Here is a 16,422-nt window from a genome sequence, read left to right on the forward strand (position 1 = left end):
TTCAGAGAAGAATTAAACTTAAAGGAACCATTAAATCAGACTGACCATTTATTGTAACTCTTGGAACAAAGCTAGAAAGCAAGCTAATTTGCAGAAAAAAAAAATACAGGATTCTTCTTGTACAGTTTATACTTCTCTGAAGCATAGTACCAGGATGTAACAGCAATAAGATGACATCACTATCTCACACTTAGAGCCTCAAGAGTTACATAATGTTTTTTAATCACCATTTTTGTTGTGGTAAAGCTAAGGCAAGGACACCAAGTAATTTGCCAAGTCCATAAAGTCTGTGTCATTTGAGAATGATCTACGATTCAGAAATCCATGGCTTGGAAGTTGTTGAGTCCAGCTGATAGTGTATCTTTGTGATCTTCTAACTTGTCTGAAATTCTGTTTGTACAAAGAAAGACTAAGCTAAGCTAGATGGCTGTTGAGGATTTTCTTTTCACTTGACATTGATGAACTAATGGAAGCAGTTTGCCTTCCTCATGAAGCCTTTGAGTATCTGTAGCACCTCCAACAAAAGTCCCATTGACAAACACTCTCGGGACCTATCAAGAAGATGAAAATTGCATTAGTTACTTCTTGGAAAAGAGATAAAAATCTAAGCAAGCCCACGTGGACTCGAGTATATACACAGTAGTTATGTCCTTACATGTGCATATTTAATATTACTGTACAACTCATACATTCCCATAATATTTAGAGATGGGAAACTTTGTTCACATGCCCCTCAGAAGTGGGATAAAGTCACTGTATGGAAAATAGTAATAAACCGAGTCAAGTGAGACTATATAAAATTAAGAAATTACAACACAAGTGTTAAACACAATGGATTAAATATACCTATACAAATTAAAACTGACTTTGGTACTTCAATTATCTTAGTGGCAGTATGGAAACAATCACCTCAGAGGGATAGCCAGAGGGTCTCAAGAGGAAGAGACGGTACAGAACCCTTCTGCAGTACCTTGCCTTTAACTTAGGAGCTTGTATCTCAAGTTGACTTGTCTCAAAAAAATGAAGAACTTGATATGTCATAACCCATAAGGAACGTGTGTAGTGTAAGTTCTTACTCTGATGGTTACATATAAGAAAATATACTTACTGTTCTGCCACCAGTCATCTGTTCAAGAATGTCCTGGAACTGACTTCCATTTGTATTCATGTCCAGTTCTACAGCTGTATAATTTACATTCATATCCTCAAAAAGTTTTTTTGCCATTTTGCAGTAGAAGCATGTTGTTTTAGAGAAAATCACCACACAGTTGTCTGAAATAATCTTCTGTAAATCCAAAAGAACGTTCAAGTCAGTGTGCTTTGATTTTAAGTCAGTGTATTTTAACAGTATTGAACAGTCAAGACAACAAAGAAGTTTAAAATCTGCTGTTATGGTAACAAATACAGGATAATTACTCTGTAAAAAGCTTTTTGAGGTATTTTTAACGGGGACAACTGAGGAGTTCACAGTCATGCTACAGTGATGGCGGGCTACTTCTGAGGAATCTTCCAAAACACTGTACTTTATTCTCAGTTTTTTAAGGTAAAGTGAAAAGCTAGTTCAGCTTCTAAAATTTTACTACTTCTAATCTAGAGCCACAAGAATCTTAAGGTGAGGAATGAACTACTCTTCTCCCAAAACAAGGAGCAGAATGGTGACTTCTATCAAGGCATCTGTCAGGAAGATACCATCACCTATATGGTGGGTGCAAAACATACCCACCACCACATTTGTTCTGAAGACCTCTATGGTGGCCTAGCACATCCTTTAGGGATGCATCCCATACTTTCACATCAGCATAAAAACTGCTTCCTACCTAACTACCAAGAAAGTCAGATTCTCGACCTCAAAAAGTGCAGTTGCACTTGGCCAGATCCCAAAGAGCATCTGCACACAAGTGCAGTACGCAGTGACATGCAACTTCAGCAGTTTGCAGAACTACATGGAAGATAAAGTGACTTCTGCTCCACTGAAGCTTTTCAGTAAAAGGTATGTTCTATTCTTGGTGCAGAATACCAGGAATCAGTTAAAAAAATTAGCAGTATTTGACTTTCAGGAATGCTATGACCTTCTCGTGGGAGCAGAGACATAAAGGAGGGTTGGCATTAACAATCTCTACCAGAAGTGCTGCTGGCACCTCTGAAGCTGTGTATGGCCTGCACTTTGGCTCCAAAATGAGCAGAATGATTGTGGAGCATGTGGTTTGACTGCCATGCAGTGGTGCCAGCCCTGAACCCTCTTGTGCTCTGCAGTCACAGACCTCCTACAGTCTGCCAAACAAGCTGCATCTCCTTGAATTACATAGTACAGCTTTCCTTGTCCGTAAGGCAAATGGAACGTGCCAGGGGCAAGCAGAGTGACAAAAAGGGTTCCGAGTGAGAGAAAGGAATACTCGTATTACTTTGCTGTAAATTCAAAGTGATTTCAGGCTGTCCTTTAGTATCAGTAAGTGTACTTTAAAAAGCTCTTTAAATGTTTACTTTACTCGATACTAGTCATTTTACAAGGTTCAATCCTCAGTATTGATAGCAGTACTGAATTTGAGTAGAGGTCTTAAAAGATGTAAAATGGATGCAGCCTAGGAAGATCAGGTTCCAGGGCTGTGCATAAACAATGCTGCCAGTAATAAACATAAAAATCACGTTCAAGATGCAAAACTATTTACAGAATTTCTTAGTATAAATCAGAAAAGCTTTTAAGTAACTGTGTCTTTTAGAAATGTTGAAAATAAGAATTGCATAAATAATGTTACCTGTATTTGATTCACAGCAGCATCATTAGACAACCCTATGGAAGTAGGCAGACTATTCTCCATTCTAAAACTAAAAAGAAATTAAAGTCAGATATTCGAGCTTTCAAACAATGACACATTTCATAGTTCACAAAAGTTGGCTTCATACTGTTTTGTTTTAATATTTAATGTACAGGCAAGTTTACTTCAGCTGCGATGCCTACAGTCATACCAGTCCTCACATGCCTGCAGGGAGATGCAAATAAAGAGATGGACGTTGCAGACTATAAGAATAACCAAAAAGGCTGCCTTTGCAAGAGAAATAGTTGTTTTTCCCCCAGTGACAATACAGATACAAGTGTCAAATCTGACTCTAACAGAAGGGACCACGCTCGTTTTCATCAAAGGAGCGGTCCCTCCAGCGTGCCGCTCCGAGGCCTGCACGTCCCGATGCCATCGGGCCCCAGCCGCAGGCGGCCCTGGCACCCGCCGCTCCGCTCCCCGGAGGGCCACTTCCTCCCAGGACGAGCGTTCAAAAACCACGAAGACAGAAAGCAAGCCCCGTCCCCTCGGGCTCGACCCAGGCCCAAAGTTCCAGCGCCGGCGCAGAGCTAGCTCGCTCGCTCGCTCCTACCAACCGACCGACGCCGCCGTCCCAGCACCGCCGTCCCAGCGCCCTCTGCAGGGCCATGGCCGCCAAGAGGAAGGGGCGGGGCTTCTCGCAGTCCTCACGGCGGTCCGACCCCACTCGCAGGCCCCCCGCACCGCCTCCCAGGGGAGCGCGGGGCTCCCCGCCGCGCTGCCGGTGTTTTGAGGCGTCGTGTGGCGGGCAGCACCACCCCGCCCCGCCGGTCTGTCGCTCTGTCCCTCGGATGAGGGCCCTGCTAGCGGCAGTGTCGGAGGTGGAGGCAGCCCAGTAGCAGGCTGCCGGGGGGAAAGTAGCGCCTCCGGAGCGGGGAAGAGAGCGGTGCGGCGGCGGGGCCAGCTCCCGGAGGCGGTGGTACCCGTCCTGCGGGGACGGTCCCTAGGGGCCGGTGCGCCTGGCATCCGCGGCGGGTTCTTCGATACTGGTGCTACCAGTCGGGATACAGGTGGTGACAGACTGTTTTTCTGAGGAAAAACCGTTCTGGAATTGCGACGTCGGGCTAGTAAAGACGCTCGGAAGCGCTGCTGTCAGCGGGATGGCGGTTTGGAGAGGGGATTAAAGATGGGACGGAATTCCTGGAGGTCCCGGGGCGACTTCTGGGGCGGGGGGCGGGGAGGGTGGGTCTTCTGCCTTTTGTGGCTGACTCCCAGGTGCTAAGGTTTCGGCCGTGCCTTTCCTTTGTCAAATGTAAAACTAACTTTAAATCTGCTCTGTCAGCATTTCTGTTGCCCTTTTTTCTTTACGTTTCTTTCCTGCCTGCAGCTATTCAAATATGCAGAAACTTACCCATGAAGCAGGAGCGTTCCCAGACAACAAAGAATGTGCTGAAGGATAATGAACTCGGCCTGGTTTCTGGGAAGGTTTTACTTTACGTGGGGGTATTGGTTTTTTCTTTACTTTGACTGTCTAGTAAGAGCTGTTTGGCCATATTCTCTTGCTTCACCCCCACATAACTTGCTATGGAGCCTGGATCACAGGTCAAATATGTATGTCCTTGGCAGAGCATAGCTACTGAGTCTCCCCACTGGGACCTAGATAAGAATTTCAGTACTGCAGATGCTTCTCTGCCTCTCTCTTTGTGGAGATGATAATGACGTGTGGAAAACAGACTCCACAATCAGTGAGATTGTAAAGTAGGTATGTTCATTCAGCGCTGGGCAGCACGGGGGGTAGTCCCACCAAAGTCGTGCGCGCCTGATTTGGCAGTTCACTTTAAATTTATACAGTCAAGTGTTACATATACATAGAGTTTTGCAATACGCCTATACATAGGCATTACCTATCCCCGCTTCATACTAAAATTAGCCCTAGGAAGTCATTTCCATAGTCTCCTCTCAACTGCGCTTGCGCAGTGCCTCCTTATGGTGGTCGTCTGGTGGTCGTGAAGATGAAGGCTGTATGTCTTCTTCACGGTGAACTCTTAACCTTCTGTCCCTGCGGAGACTCAGTGGTCCCTTGGCATTTGTCCAAATCACAAGGTTGGTCTTGGCTGGTTCTTGGAGCCACTGCTGCTTCTTATCAGGGACTATCTCCTGTCCCAGCCAGCCTCAACAATGCAAGCGTTAAACATCACTTCTCATCCCCTTGGGCCATGTCTACCTCTACTGAAACTTCTTTAACTTCATTATAAGCTAGATAATTATTAAACAATACTTATCCACATTCATATATCTACTATATCTGCTAAGGTTTCTTTGGTTCCCCGTCTCAGTAAGTTTTGCAAAGTTGTGTTCTGGATCACTGTTCAGTCGTCAGTCCTATGTTTTAAAAAACAGCGCAAGGAAATCAGCTAACGTACCATTTTGGTTTTGCTCATGTATATATATAAAAATGAATATTGTGTATTCAGACATGGTATATCTTGTTCCTTCTGTACTATAAGACTTGAACAATCTTTCTTGGTGTTATTAATCCGAATGAGTTTACCTATGATGTAAAATTGCATTGTTTTGCAACTTAATTTTGATTTCATATAAAACATCGGCATAAACTGTTAAGACTACAGAGCTCTGTTAAACTAGTCATAAAATACAATTGAAACATTGTACCTATGCAATATACTTTCATCTTACTAAATCGTAACATGCTTTCTCATTTCAGGTAATAATTTTCTAGCCTAATCTGTGATAAAACTGATAAACTCTAAAGTCTCTAATGCCATGTGAAAATAGTTTCTCTGGCATTTCTTATCAAATCCTGATTTAGTGATAAAAATAACGGTGAATAATCTTACTATGATCCCCAAAGAAAACTGTGGGAAATGTTCCGGAAAATCCCATTTAAAACTTCTAATGAAGGCTTGCTCACTTCCCCCCCCCCCAGTGGGATGGGGGAGAGAATTGGAAAAAAAAGTAAAACTCGTGGGTTGAGATATGAACAGTTTAATAGAACAGAAAGGAAGAAACTAATAATGATAATGATAACAGTAATAAAATGAAAATAATAATAATAATAATAAAAGGATTGGAATATACAAGTGATACACAATGCAATTGCTCACCACTTGCCAACGGATGTCCAGTCAGTTCCCAAGCAGCAATCTGCCCCCCAGGCTGATTCCCCCATTTATATACTGGGCATGACGTCACATGGTATGGACTATCCCTTTGGCCAGTTTGGGCCAGCTGCCCTGGCTGTGTCCCCTCCCAACTTCTTATGCCCCTCCAGTGTTCTTGCTCGCTGAGCAAGAGAAGCTGAAAAAGCCTTGACTTAGTCTAAACACTACTTAGCAACAACTGAAGCCATCAGTGTGTTATGAACATTCTTCGCATACTGAACCCAAAACATAGCACTGTACCACCTACTAGGAAGACAATTAACTCTATCCCAGCTGAAACCAGGACACATCCTTAAATGAAAAAGTAAACCAGAACATTTTCTTGAAACATGAAAATAAATTTCTTTGCAGCCATGTGTTGCAGCTTATTATGTACTGCATCATTCACGGCTTACTGAGTGACAGACCACAGCACAACTAAAATGAATGGCTTTTTTGTGTCATTGTAACACAATGACTTTGTATCTTGTGGAAGGAAGTATTATTTGTAGTCTAGCCAATGTATGGGATGTGTTTCTTAAGAGGTAACACTGGTCTAGGTGACACAGTGGCATTTTTGGATGAGATGTAGAAACGGGACCTGGCCCACTAGAAGCATTTCAAGTTCCATTCCATTTTTTTGTGAGCTGTAGCTCCAGTAATCATTCCAAATCCAGTCTGAGAAATTATGTTCTGTTCATTCATCATGGTTTTGTCTCCTAAGTATATAAATGTTACTCTATACCAGTTAAAAAATAAATATTGGAAGCAATTGGTATAATTCATCATGTTACAAGGTGTTATAGTATGTTTGTATATTAGACTATTTCAATACCATATGTGAAATGTTATAAATATACTTGCGATATTCAGTGTGCTGTGTAGTTCCAACACAAATGGTGGTATCATTAACATTTCAGAACAGGAAATACTATATGCTGTTGACTTTTAGGCTGTTTTGTCAGTCTTGGTACATGGTACTTACAGGAAGAAAAATGATGCCATTTTGCCTTTTGCAGATTTAAAATGAAATAATGTTTTCTGTCAATGTTGAAAAGTGTTAAGAAAATTCTGAGCATCAAAGATTAGAATAAGCCATCATGAGAGCTTTCTTCCAGGTCTAAAATCCCAGAATTGGTATTCCCCAGGGGATACCAGTCTGTCAGGTTCTGCCTTGAAGCGCTACGCTTCCAGTTATTTGTGTCCTTGAGCAGAAGAAATCAACCCGGAACAGTGAGAGGGCAAAATGCATGCATGATGTGCAGGCCACTGCCAGCCAGAGCTGCTCGGCTGCTCTGGTGAGCGAACGGCCTTGTAGGGGCTCTGCGAAATCCTGAGCTCCGCAGGGTAAAGTAAATCTTGCTCGGTGTTGTTACTGTTCGTCCTTCTCCAGGTGCGGAGGCAATAAATATTTTCCTCATTACTTTTTTGCTATGGTCTTTTGACGGCCTATTCTCTTCAGAATTAAATTGTATTTTGTGATGGATAAAGCAGAGTTTTTTCTTTCTTCCCCTCATCCCCCTGCTTTATATCTAGGTTACAGAAGATTTTCCTTCTAACCTGTAGCATGAGAGCTTTTGCACCCCTTTCCCGAGCTGTTTCTCCCGCCGCGCAGCCCCAGGGAAGTGCGGGGACAGCACGGTAAGCTGCAATTAACGAGCTGCTCCCTCAGCCCTAATTATGTGTAATGTGAAAAAGGTGTGCTGCGTCCGGTACGTCGCGCGCATCAGCGTGATACCTCTGGCTGTTCTCCGCCGTGCGTGGGTGACGCCGGCGGCCGCGGGACCGGCCGTGAAAAGCCCCTCGACAGCCCTCATCGGGACGCGCGGTCCCTCCCGCAGACGCTGCGGCTCTGACGGTGCTTCGGCGTCCGCAGGCGGATGCGGCCTGCGGGCGCGCTGCGCGGCGGTAGTGTGGCCGTGAGGAGCGGTGCAGTGGTCGTTACGCTTCCGCCGCTTGGCGGAGGCCCCGCGCAGAGCGGCCGGTTGGCAGCGGCTCCAGTAGCCCCTCTGCCGGCAGCGTCCGTGACCCCCTCCCTGTTGCCGGTGCTGACGCCCCGGCTTCGCCACCCGAGGCCGTGGCCCTACGGCCGTGAGGACGGTGGGTGCTTCGCTCCCCCCCCACCCCCGGCCCTGGCGAGTGCCGGCCTGAGGGCGGAGCCGCGCCGCTCCATGGCAACGGGTTCGGCGTCGCCCCCTGGAGGCGGCGACGGTGGCGGCGTCGCCGCTGCTCAGGCGTTCGCGGTGGGCAGCCCGGGGCCTGGCGGCTGGCGACAGGGTCCTCGCGCGGCTGGCAGAAGGGCCGGGTCGGAGCGGCGGCGGCTGGCGGCTCCGGAGCGAAGATGGCGGATGTGCTGAGCGTGCTGCGGCAGTACAACACGCAGAAGAAGGAGATCGTGGTGAAGGGGGACGAGGTGATCTTCGGCGAGTTCTCCTGGCCCAAGAACGTCAAGACCAACTATGTCATTTGGGGGTGAGCGGTGGGGCCGAGGCGGAAGGCCACTCGCTGAGAGAGGGGGCGGGGGGCGAGCGGAGGAGGGAGAAGTTGCCCTGAAGTTGCGGGGGAGCGCCCGGGGAGCGGGGAGGGAGGTCCCGCCGCCCTTCGCGTCCCGTCGCGTTGCGGGGAGCGAGGCGGGCGGCCTGGCTGCCGCCTCCTGTTGGGGCCCCTCGGGAGCGCCCCAGGGCCGTGCGCCTCCTCGCTGCCTGGGCGCGGTGTCCCGGCGGAGGGAGTTGTCCGAGCGGCCGGCACCCTTCGCGGCAGGGTGGGCCATGCCTCCCTCCCCCGTGCTGCCGGCGGCCCGGTCGGGCAGGGAGGTCTCGCCCGTCCCTTCGGGAAGGTTCCCAGGACCGTGACCGGCCGGTCGGCGCCACTGCCTGGGGCCAGAAGAGCCGCGGGGCCGGGGCGAGGCCTTTCCTCGGCTTTCGGCCTGTCCGCGCGACCCGAGGGGGGTGGGGGCTGGAGGGTCGCGGCGGGGCCGGGTCGTTCAGGGTTTATGCGATGAGACGGCAGGAGGCAGCTTCTCGAAGTTTTTCTGGGGTTTGTCTGAAAAACGGGCGTTACGTACTTATTGTCTTAGTTTATCCGGGCTACTTCTCTTTTCCTGGAGCTTTGTCCGGGGGTAGGAAAGTCAGTGAGGTCCAAACAGACGCTCCCTTTGTCGTCACCTGCGAGCCCTGTGGGAGCGTGCAGGCGCTTTGCTCCTCCTCAGCCGGCTCCGAGCTGAGGCCTCTTCCTGGGCTGTACCCCATGCAGGCTGTTTCCTAGTTGGTCTTATCCTAATAAACAAGTAGAGATAGCGCTTCTGTTGCTTAAATGATTATGTTAAGCGTTTTACTTATTTTTAGAAAACTTCTAGAAAATGAGGTTTTGTACCTGTTCAGTTTTCTAGTACGATATCTGTTGCTTACAGTGCAAGGGAGTTCTTCATTCTCCTTTCCTCTGAATTTAGCTGCTGCTTGCTTTTAACGTCCTAACTAGGAGGATTTTAATGAAACTCTCTTAAACCCATGAGAAAAAAATGCTTGTTGTTAAATATCAGATAGTGAACATTTCAGGTACTCGTCAAAGAGAGTATGTTATCCTGTGAAGCTTGATGGAAAAACAGAAAAACATGCAGATTTCTCACTCCCCCCCCCCCCCCCCCCCCCAAAAAAAACCCAAACCAAAACACCCCAACCCTTGTAGTTCAGTCTATGACCAGGGATGATTTTTTCGTTGTTGTTTTAATAATTATGATATGAATATTAGTATTGATCTAATATCCTGATTTCGGGTTTGAGAGAGAAATGAAAGAAACTTATTTCTTCATGTTAACTTGTAGACAGATATTTTTTTTTTTAAATTATTTGCTTTGCAATCTACCTAAAACTAGAAATGTGTTATTTCATTACCTATTTCAAGCTTTCAGAAACTCATTTGGGATTTATTTGCACTTCCTGGCTGAGTGGGGGATGCTGGTAGCTAGACTGAAGAGGAAGAAAAATATTTGCATAAGCATTTAAGTTTTAAATTTCTTGAAAAGTCTTAGTTCTATTTTTGTTGAGCAACTGTATAGACAATGGTGGTGGTTTCCTTGCTACAAGTTGTTTTTCCCAAAGAGTAGCAAGTAATAATGGTTAACTAGACAGACAAGTTTCATTGCTTTTCTGTAGGGAGAAGCTGATATGCCAGCTGAACTTTACTACTGCTTAGGAGAGCTTGAATTGGGCACAGAAATTGTTAACAAAAGACAGCAGCTGGAGAGAGAAACTTTATTACATACATTCAGGAAGCTTTATCTTCATGGTCAAGAAAGAACTATGAGTGAACAGAGGATACGCTGAGCAGAACAGCAGCAGTAACCTTGTAATAGCTGTTTGTGTCCTTGCCTCTTGTGGTAGATGTGTTGTAGAATTTGGAGGGATTTTGTTGTTTTGCTTGTTTGAAGTAAATTAGTAAATCTTAGTATAGACCAGTGGCTTCTGAACTTTTGGTAGGATCAGACTGCTATCAATTCACAATATTTCTTGTGAACCAGTGTGGAATTATGTATGTCTAATCTTTAAATTGAAGACACTGTAAAAACGAGACCAGTTCTGCAAGCCATACTCAATAGCTTTGACACCACAGTTTAGGAGCTGTTAATTTATGTAATTGCCAGACTTATGCAGGTACTCAAGAGAAACATTTTCAAAAACTTTCAAGATTCAAAACCTTTTATGTTCAGGTTGCTTGACAGGACCCAAACTATGCTTGCACTGAGCAGTTGTTAGTGGCTTAGTCTTTCATGAAGGTAAACCTTGATTTCTGTTTTAGGTGTCCACAGCACAGTTGCTGTAATTGCATCTCTACTGCCAGTCTGGAGAGAGTAATGCAAGTCTGAACAGCAGTGGTGGCATTCTGTCCCTGCTAGAATTAGAAGTAGTCCCACTAGACATGTAACACTGTGGCTCCTTGCTAAGCTGGCAGGAGTTGGCAGTGCTGCCCTGCACTGCCTTCTCTCTGTGCTAGCAGAAGTGTCGGTCACACAGTGAACTGGTCGGAGGAACTAAGCCAAGTTAAAAGTAACCCAGGGGGAGGGGGGATTAATTTTAATCCAGGTTACTTTCCAGATAATAATTACGTGAATACCACTGCTGACACATGAAGAAGGCTAGATGGTCTAAGATTAAGTGTTTTCTGTGTTTTGATCTAATGGCTGATCTGTGGCCCCTGAAGAGCGATTATAGAATCTGTTTCAAAACTGAAGGAAAGAATCAGTCCAACAGAGAAATTTATTTTCTTTGTTTACCCAGCAGAGGGGCTTGTATGCACAGCTGAGAAGTTTTTAAACAGTGAACAGCTGGTCATGGGTATTGTAATTTGTGGGATACTCTGTGTGCCTAGTCTTGTATTTTTAAAGATTACTGCATTATTTTGTGGATGAGGCACAGGCCTTTAGTACCTTTATAAAAATTCATGCTTTGAAACATGACAGAGGAAATAAAGCAGTTAAAAATGAGTAAACTCCTGGTGCCCACAGTTTGAGGGTGAATGGATGAGCAGGAAATTTCTGGTGTTAAGCAGGTGAAACTTTCTCTCTTGTGTTATGTAAACTTTTTTATCCTTTTTTTTTTTAAGCTGGAGTGTTTTTTTGTTGTTTTTTTTTTTTTTTTAAGAGATGCAACTCTTAATAACCATTAAAGCAAATATATAAGTGCTGGACTTTTTGAGGTCTGAATCTTAAGATTTTCTTTTTTTTTTTTCTTAAGTAATTGATACCATTAGTAAATATAGGAAAAGAGAATGTAATTTCTTTTGCTACTTTGGATATTTGTAAGTTAGATGAAGTAAGCTACCTTCAGATCAGCTTGCATTTAGTTCTCTGTTTATTGAGCAGGTTCTTTATGTCTGGAAAACCTGAAAGGAACACAAACTGATGCTGATAGTCAGTTTAGACTTAGATTTTTCGCCTTGCGTACAACTGCTTGTCCATCTGATGCTTTCCCTTTAATGTGCAATAGCTTGTCCTCCTAATAAAACACCCTCTTAGAACCATGATGAGCATGGGGATTTGTTGTGTGTGTGGTTTAAGTGATGAAGTACCAACTGTGCCTTGCTGAGCTTTCGCAGTGCCTGTGAATGGTGTATTTTCCAATTAACAGGTAACCCATTCAGTACTTGTTTTCTAAATTACGCCATTTTTGCTAAATATGGCTAAAAACCTGCATAGATGACCAGCTGGACTTTTTATATAATGTTCAGTGGATATGGCACACTTCAAAGAAATAATGAGTTATTCTGAAGTGAGATAATCTAAAATGTTCAGTTTAAAATGAAATGACAACTGTATCATGTGACATAGACTTCACTTCAGATCCAAGTCTATGTGGAGGAAACTTTTGTTTCTTCTAGTGCTCTGAATATGTTTAATTACCACCTTATCAAAGATAGCAGTGAAACAGTAAAATACTCAAACATTTTTTTGCTGAGGAATCCAGTTCTGTTGGCTGTAATTGTGAAGCCAGCTTTCGGCTTCTTAGGAATTGAAAGGTATTGTGTCTCTTCCTTTCTTTCCTCTTCAGCAGCAAAACAAACATGCACACTCCCACCCCATGCAGACTAAGTTTTTTGCAAGGAAGAAAGAGTGGTAGAAAGATCCCTTATTCTGCCGTTCTCCTGGTGTTTTGGATCACTTTTCTCTGCATGTTATTCATGTATTGGTTTCCTCGGGCATTGTTGTGAAAGTAATGTTTTTTTGACCTTACTGCTAGTAATGAGTTCTGAACAGGTTATTGGATACTTTCAATCTAGGTAATTTCAGAAAAGTAATTGCAAGAAAAGCAGTAGTGGCATTATATCCACAGTATGGAGAAAACAGACTTACACTTCTGTGGCATTTAGTAGATGTTTGTGTAGCTCTTTCAGGTTCAAGAACGTTATGGTTGAGTATTTTTTTTATTTCCTCTCCCCCCCCAGTGAGGTTGGCACTTCTGGAGTGAGTGTTTTGATGCTGAGCCATGAGTAAAGCCCCTGTACTTGGGGGGGGAAACTTCTTCATATGGTTTTAATGGAAGTATTTCTTCACATCTCTGATCAAAATTCTTTGCTAGTCTTAAATTTTACAGTTTTGGCCTGTTTTTCCAGTCGGTCGTCTTCCTCGGGTGTTGAGGTGAGATGGCTGGTTTGGCTGGTTGGGGATGGGGACTGAGCAGTGTGGGGGAGCCTTGTCCTGCTTGCAGACGGGGTCTGGGAGGTCCCAGGTCTGGGCAGTGGAATCACTGGTTTCATTGATTTCCTGGTCCTGCTGAGGGCTGTGAAACTTGAGGGTAAGGTCCATTTCTCAGAGCAGTTGAAGTATTTGGGCAGCAGGTTTTGTTTTGTAACTGGGACAGCATTGCGTCCCCTACAAAATCTTATAGTAACAGCATAAAGGGGTGAAGGTGTGTATGAGGGGGGAATTTTGTTTGATGCACATGGAGCTTAGCTGAAACTACAGTTTTTGTTTGACCTTGTTGTGTGGGATTTTTTTCTTTTTTTTTTTTCCAAACTGTTTTACAGAACAGATTCCTTTTTAGGCTTGAGGCATCTCTTTCAAACAAGCTGTTTTGAAGCTGAGATTGAACTTGATGCTCCCATGTTGCTCTGAAGTGGTCTGACTTCTGTATGGGAGTTCATTGTGATTTGTAGTCCACTTTGGTTTTGCTAGTTTTGTGTGCAATTAATTTCTAGTCACTCCTTATTTTGACCTTTTGGCACTATTTTGAACCTGTTGCTCTCTAGACTTCGTGTAATTTGTGTATGCTGAGGTCTTCACTGTGCTTTCTCAAGTGGTGAAAATTCTGTCCCCTTATACCTGAAGAGCACGTAATACAATTTTTTTCATTTGCAGTTCAGCTATGTTCCTCTAGCCGTCCCAAATAAGGTAGACTGTTTTTCTGATAATCAGAAAAAATATGTTGGAGATGTGGGAGAATGTATTCTTACAGTTTCCCAAGTCTTGCTTCTTGTATATTTTACAACCCATCTAGCTCTTATTTTGGATTATTTTGGACAATTTTTATAATTTGTTCAGTAAAGAGGGTGCAAGAACATATATCCCTTGCTCGTATTTGTTAATACAACTGATAGTTCCCTAGTTTGGCAATACGTTGATAATAATATTACTGCTTTCTTTTTGAATTGTCCTCTGGAAAGAAAATATAACTTTGCTAAAAAAGTGTGTGCATGAGAAAGAGGTGAAGAGCTTAAACATTAAAATCTTTGTTTCATGATTTTACAGGACAGGGAAAGAGGGCCAACCCAGGGAATACTACACTTTGGATTCTATCTTGTTCCTGCTCAATAATGTGCACCTTTCTCATCCTGTTTATGTCCGCCGTGCTGCAGTAAGTAGACCATACAAAACTTGATTTTTTTCTTGCTTGTAAGTTATATGTGCATAGTTATTTTCAGGGAATGATAGTAACATTTAAGTGTATGAATTTGGCTGGGGAAGGGAAGAAGATATGCAACAAAGTGTGTGTGTGTGTTTAAAAAAGAACACCTTACTTAGGGATTAAATGACAGACCTTGTCAAGGTGGAGTATTTTTCCTGACAATTCACTTTCTAACAGATTATCCCTTCAAACCACCAGGTTGCATTTACAACAAGAGTCTGTCACCCAAATATTAACAGTAATGGCAGCATTTCTCTTGATATTCTACAGTCACAGTTGTCTCTGGCACTATTGCAAAAGTACTTTTGTCCATCTGTTCTCTGTTGTGCGATCCCAATCTAGATGATCCCGTAGTGCCTGAGATTGCAAGGATCTACAAAATACAGAAAAGTACAGCAGAATAACTTCAGAGTGGACTCGGAAGTATGCAATCTAATTAAAGAAATTATTGGATAAGCTCTATAAATAAAGATGGGGGAACTCTGATAGAGAAAGCCCTTTTGATTGCCATTTGACTGCTTTCTGTGAGCCCATGCTTCATCTTCCCCTGTGCCATATGGTTACCTGATACAGCAGTGCTGCGTGTTCTACGTAGTTGGAACAACAAAATTGAAATATTTGATTTCTGTGTACTAACATTGACTCTTGGCAGAGAAGCGTGTGTGTGTGTGTTTAAAAGCTAGTTTTGAATCTTATTTGCAAGTTTGAAGTGAAGGAGAAAAAAGGCTGTCCTCTCTTTTATAGCAGACAACGTGTTTCATTTTGTGTAGTTGAACATCCTCTAGGAAGTAATTGTATCTTTAAGCTTGACAGTTATACTTTTTTGGGAGGCAGGACGTGTGTTCCTGTGTGAATGAATAGTTTTCAATAAAATGAAAAATCTTCAGCAAGAGGCTTTGAAGGAATAACAGTTTAATGTCAAGTCCGCTGTCTTTTCAGACTGAAAATATTCCTGTTGTAAGAAGACCTGATAGGAAGGACTTGCTTGCATACCTAAATGGGGAAACATGTGAGTGATGCTTTCTTTTAACTTAGACACCTAGTGTGCTTTACCGCTTCATATTTATGGCTCATATGAGGGGTGGAAGGGGAAGGATGGTTAATGATGGTCAGTGTGCAGCTTAATTGAATATGTTCAAACTTCTCAAACGAAGTTAGGATTTCTTTTATTGTTTAATTTTGTTCTGCACTTAGCTATTTTTATGGCACTTAGATAGGAGCTGCATTCCTACATGCATGTTTAGAAGTGAGCTACTTTTTTATTACTATTAACATCCTTTAGTTAATAGTTATGTGTTAGAATGCTTAGGGTTTATTTTCTTTCCTTCTCTAGATTGTGGGAAACTTCTGGTAGTGCATTGATCTTGATGCAGTAAATGTGTGGGATAAAATCTTCAGTACAGTAAAATACCCCAAATCACTGCTTTGTCAGACTGGCAGATTTGCCTAGTATTCCATCATCTTAAAATTTTTGTTAACAATAGTCAGAGAAAAGAGGTTTCTTTGAGAGAAAGTTCTCTCTGTTTTCTAGGTGGTCTTAGAACTTTAAGTATGCTGGAATATGAGATTATTTCTGAAATATGAACAGTACACCATTTTTTTATATATATTTTAAAGGAACCAGCAGGTTGACTTTGTTCCAAAAACTAGACAAACTAGTAGATCTTGATTCCAGGTTATAAAGTAATTATCTTTGTAACTCTGTTTTCTTTTATGTGGTACATACAGATCATAGAATCACTAATTTATGTTGGAAAGGACCATAGGAGGTCATCTGGTTCAATTCCCTTTTCAAAAAAGGGCCAAATGACCCTGAGCAACCTGATCTAACTTAATGTTCAGTCAGGTTCTGAATGGCTGCTCTGCTCTCATGAGTCCTGCAGTACTGCATTCAGCTCTGGGGCCCCCAACATAAGAAGGACATGGACCTGTTGGAGTGAATGCAGAGGAGAGCCATGAAGATGATCAGAGGGCTGGAGCACCTCTCCTATGAAGACAGGCTGAGAGAGTTGGGATTGTTCAGCCTGGAGAAGAGAAGGCTCCATGGAGACCTTACAGCAGCCTTCCAGTACCTAAAGGGGGCCTACAAGAAAGCTGGAAAGGGACTTTTTA

The 16,422-nt window shown here is 43.5% G+C and overlaps 3 protein-coding genes and 1 long non-coding RNA gene across 5 annotated transcripts in view; 3 read left to right on the forward strand and 1 right to left on the reverse strand.

Annotated features, from left to right (window-relative positions):
• Positions 1–35: 35 nt before the first annotated feature.
• The window catches only part of GLRX2 (glutaredoxin 2), a 375,306-nt gene continuing 358,919 nt past the window's right edge, over positions 36–16,422 (reverse strand). For both annotated transcript variants that reach the window (XM_069789350.1, XM_009911956.2), the window contains 3 exons: positions 2,754–2,823; positions 1,109–1,285; positions 36–551 (listed from right to left, as the gene is read on the reverse strand). In XM_069789350.1, coding sequence (XP_069645451.1) covers positions 420–551; positions 1,109–1,285; positions 2,754–2,816 — 372 coding nt within the window. In that variant the 5' untranslated portion in view covers positions 2,817–2,823 and the 3' untranslated portion in view covers positions 36–419. Of the gene's footprint in view, positions 552–1,108; positions 1,286–2,753; positions 2,824–16,422 lie in introns of those variants that run through there.
• Positions 3,615–5,272, forward strand: LOC138686426 (uncharacterized). The gene is made up of 2 exons (XR_011325800.1): positions 3,615–4,473; positions 5,104–5,272. It is a non-coding gene; the product is annotated as an uncharacterized lncRNA (long non-coding RNA).
• Positions 8,180–16,422, forward strand: part of CDC73 (cell division cycle 73) — a 122,975-nt gene continuing 114,732 nt past the window's right edge. The window contains exons 1-3 of the mRNA XM_069789344.1: positions 8,180–8,386; positions 14,154–14,259; positions 15,250–15,319. Of these exons, the coding sequence (XP_069645445.1) occupies positions 8,256–8,386; positions 14,154–14,259; positions 15,250–15,319 (307 nt within the window). The 5' untranslated portion in view covers positions 8,180–8,255. The remainder of the gene's footprint in view (positions 8,387–14,153; positions 14,260–15,249; positions 15,320–16,422) is intronic.
• On the forward strand, positions 14,330–14,865 carry LOC138686398 (ubiquitin-conjugating enzyme E2 D2-like). Its single transcript, XM_069789047.1, is given in 5 exon segments — positions 14,330–14,335; positions 14,427–14,506; positions 14,508–14,593; positions 14,596–14,688; positions 14,691–14,865. Coding segments are annotated over 5 exon segments (321 nt in total). The 3' UTR covers positions 14,747–14,865.

This window comes from Haliaeetus albicilla, chromosome 8 (assembly GCF_947461875.1).
Source record: "Haliaeetus albicilla chromosome 8, bHalAlb1.1, whole genome shotgun sequence".
Lineage (NCBI taxonomy): Eukaryota > Metazoa > Chordata > Aves > Accipitriformes > Accipitridae > Haliaeetus > Haliaeetus albicilla.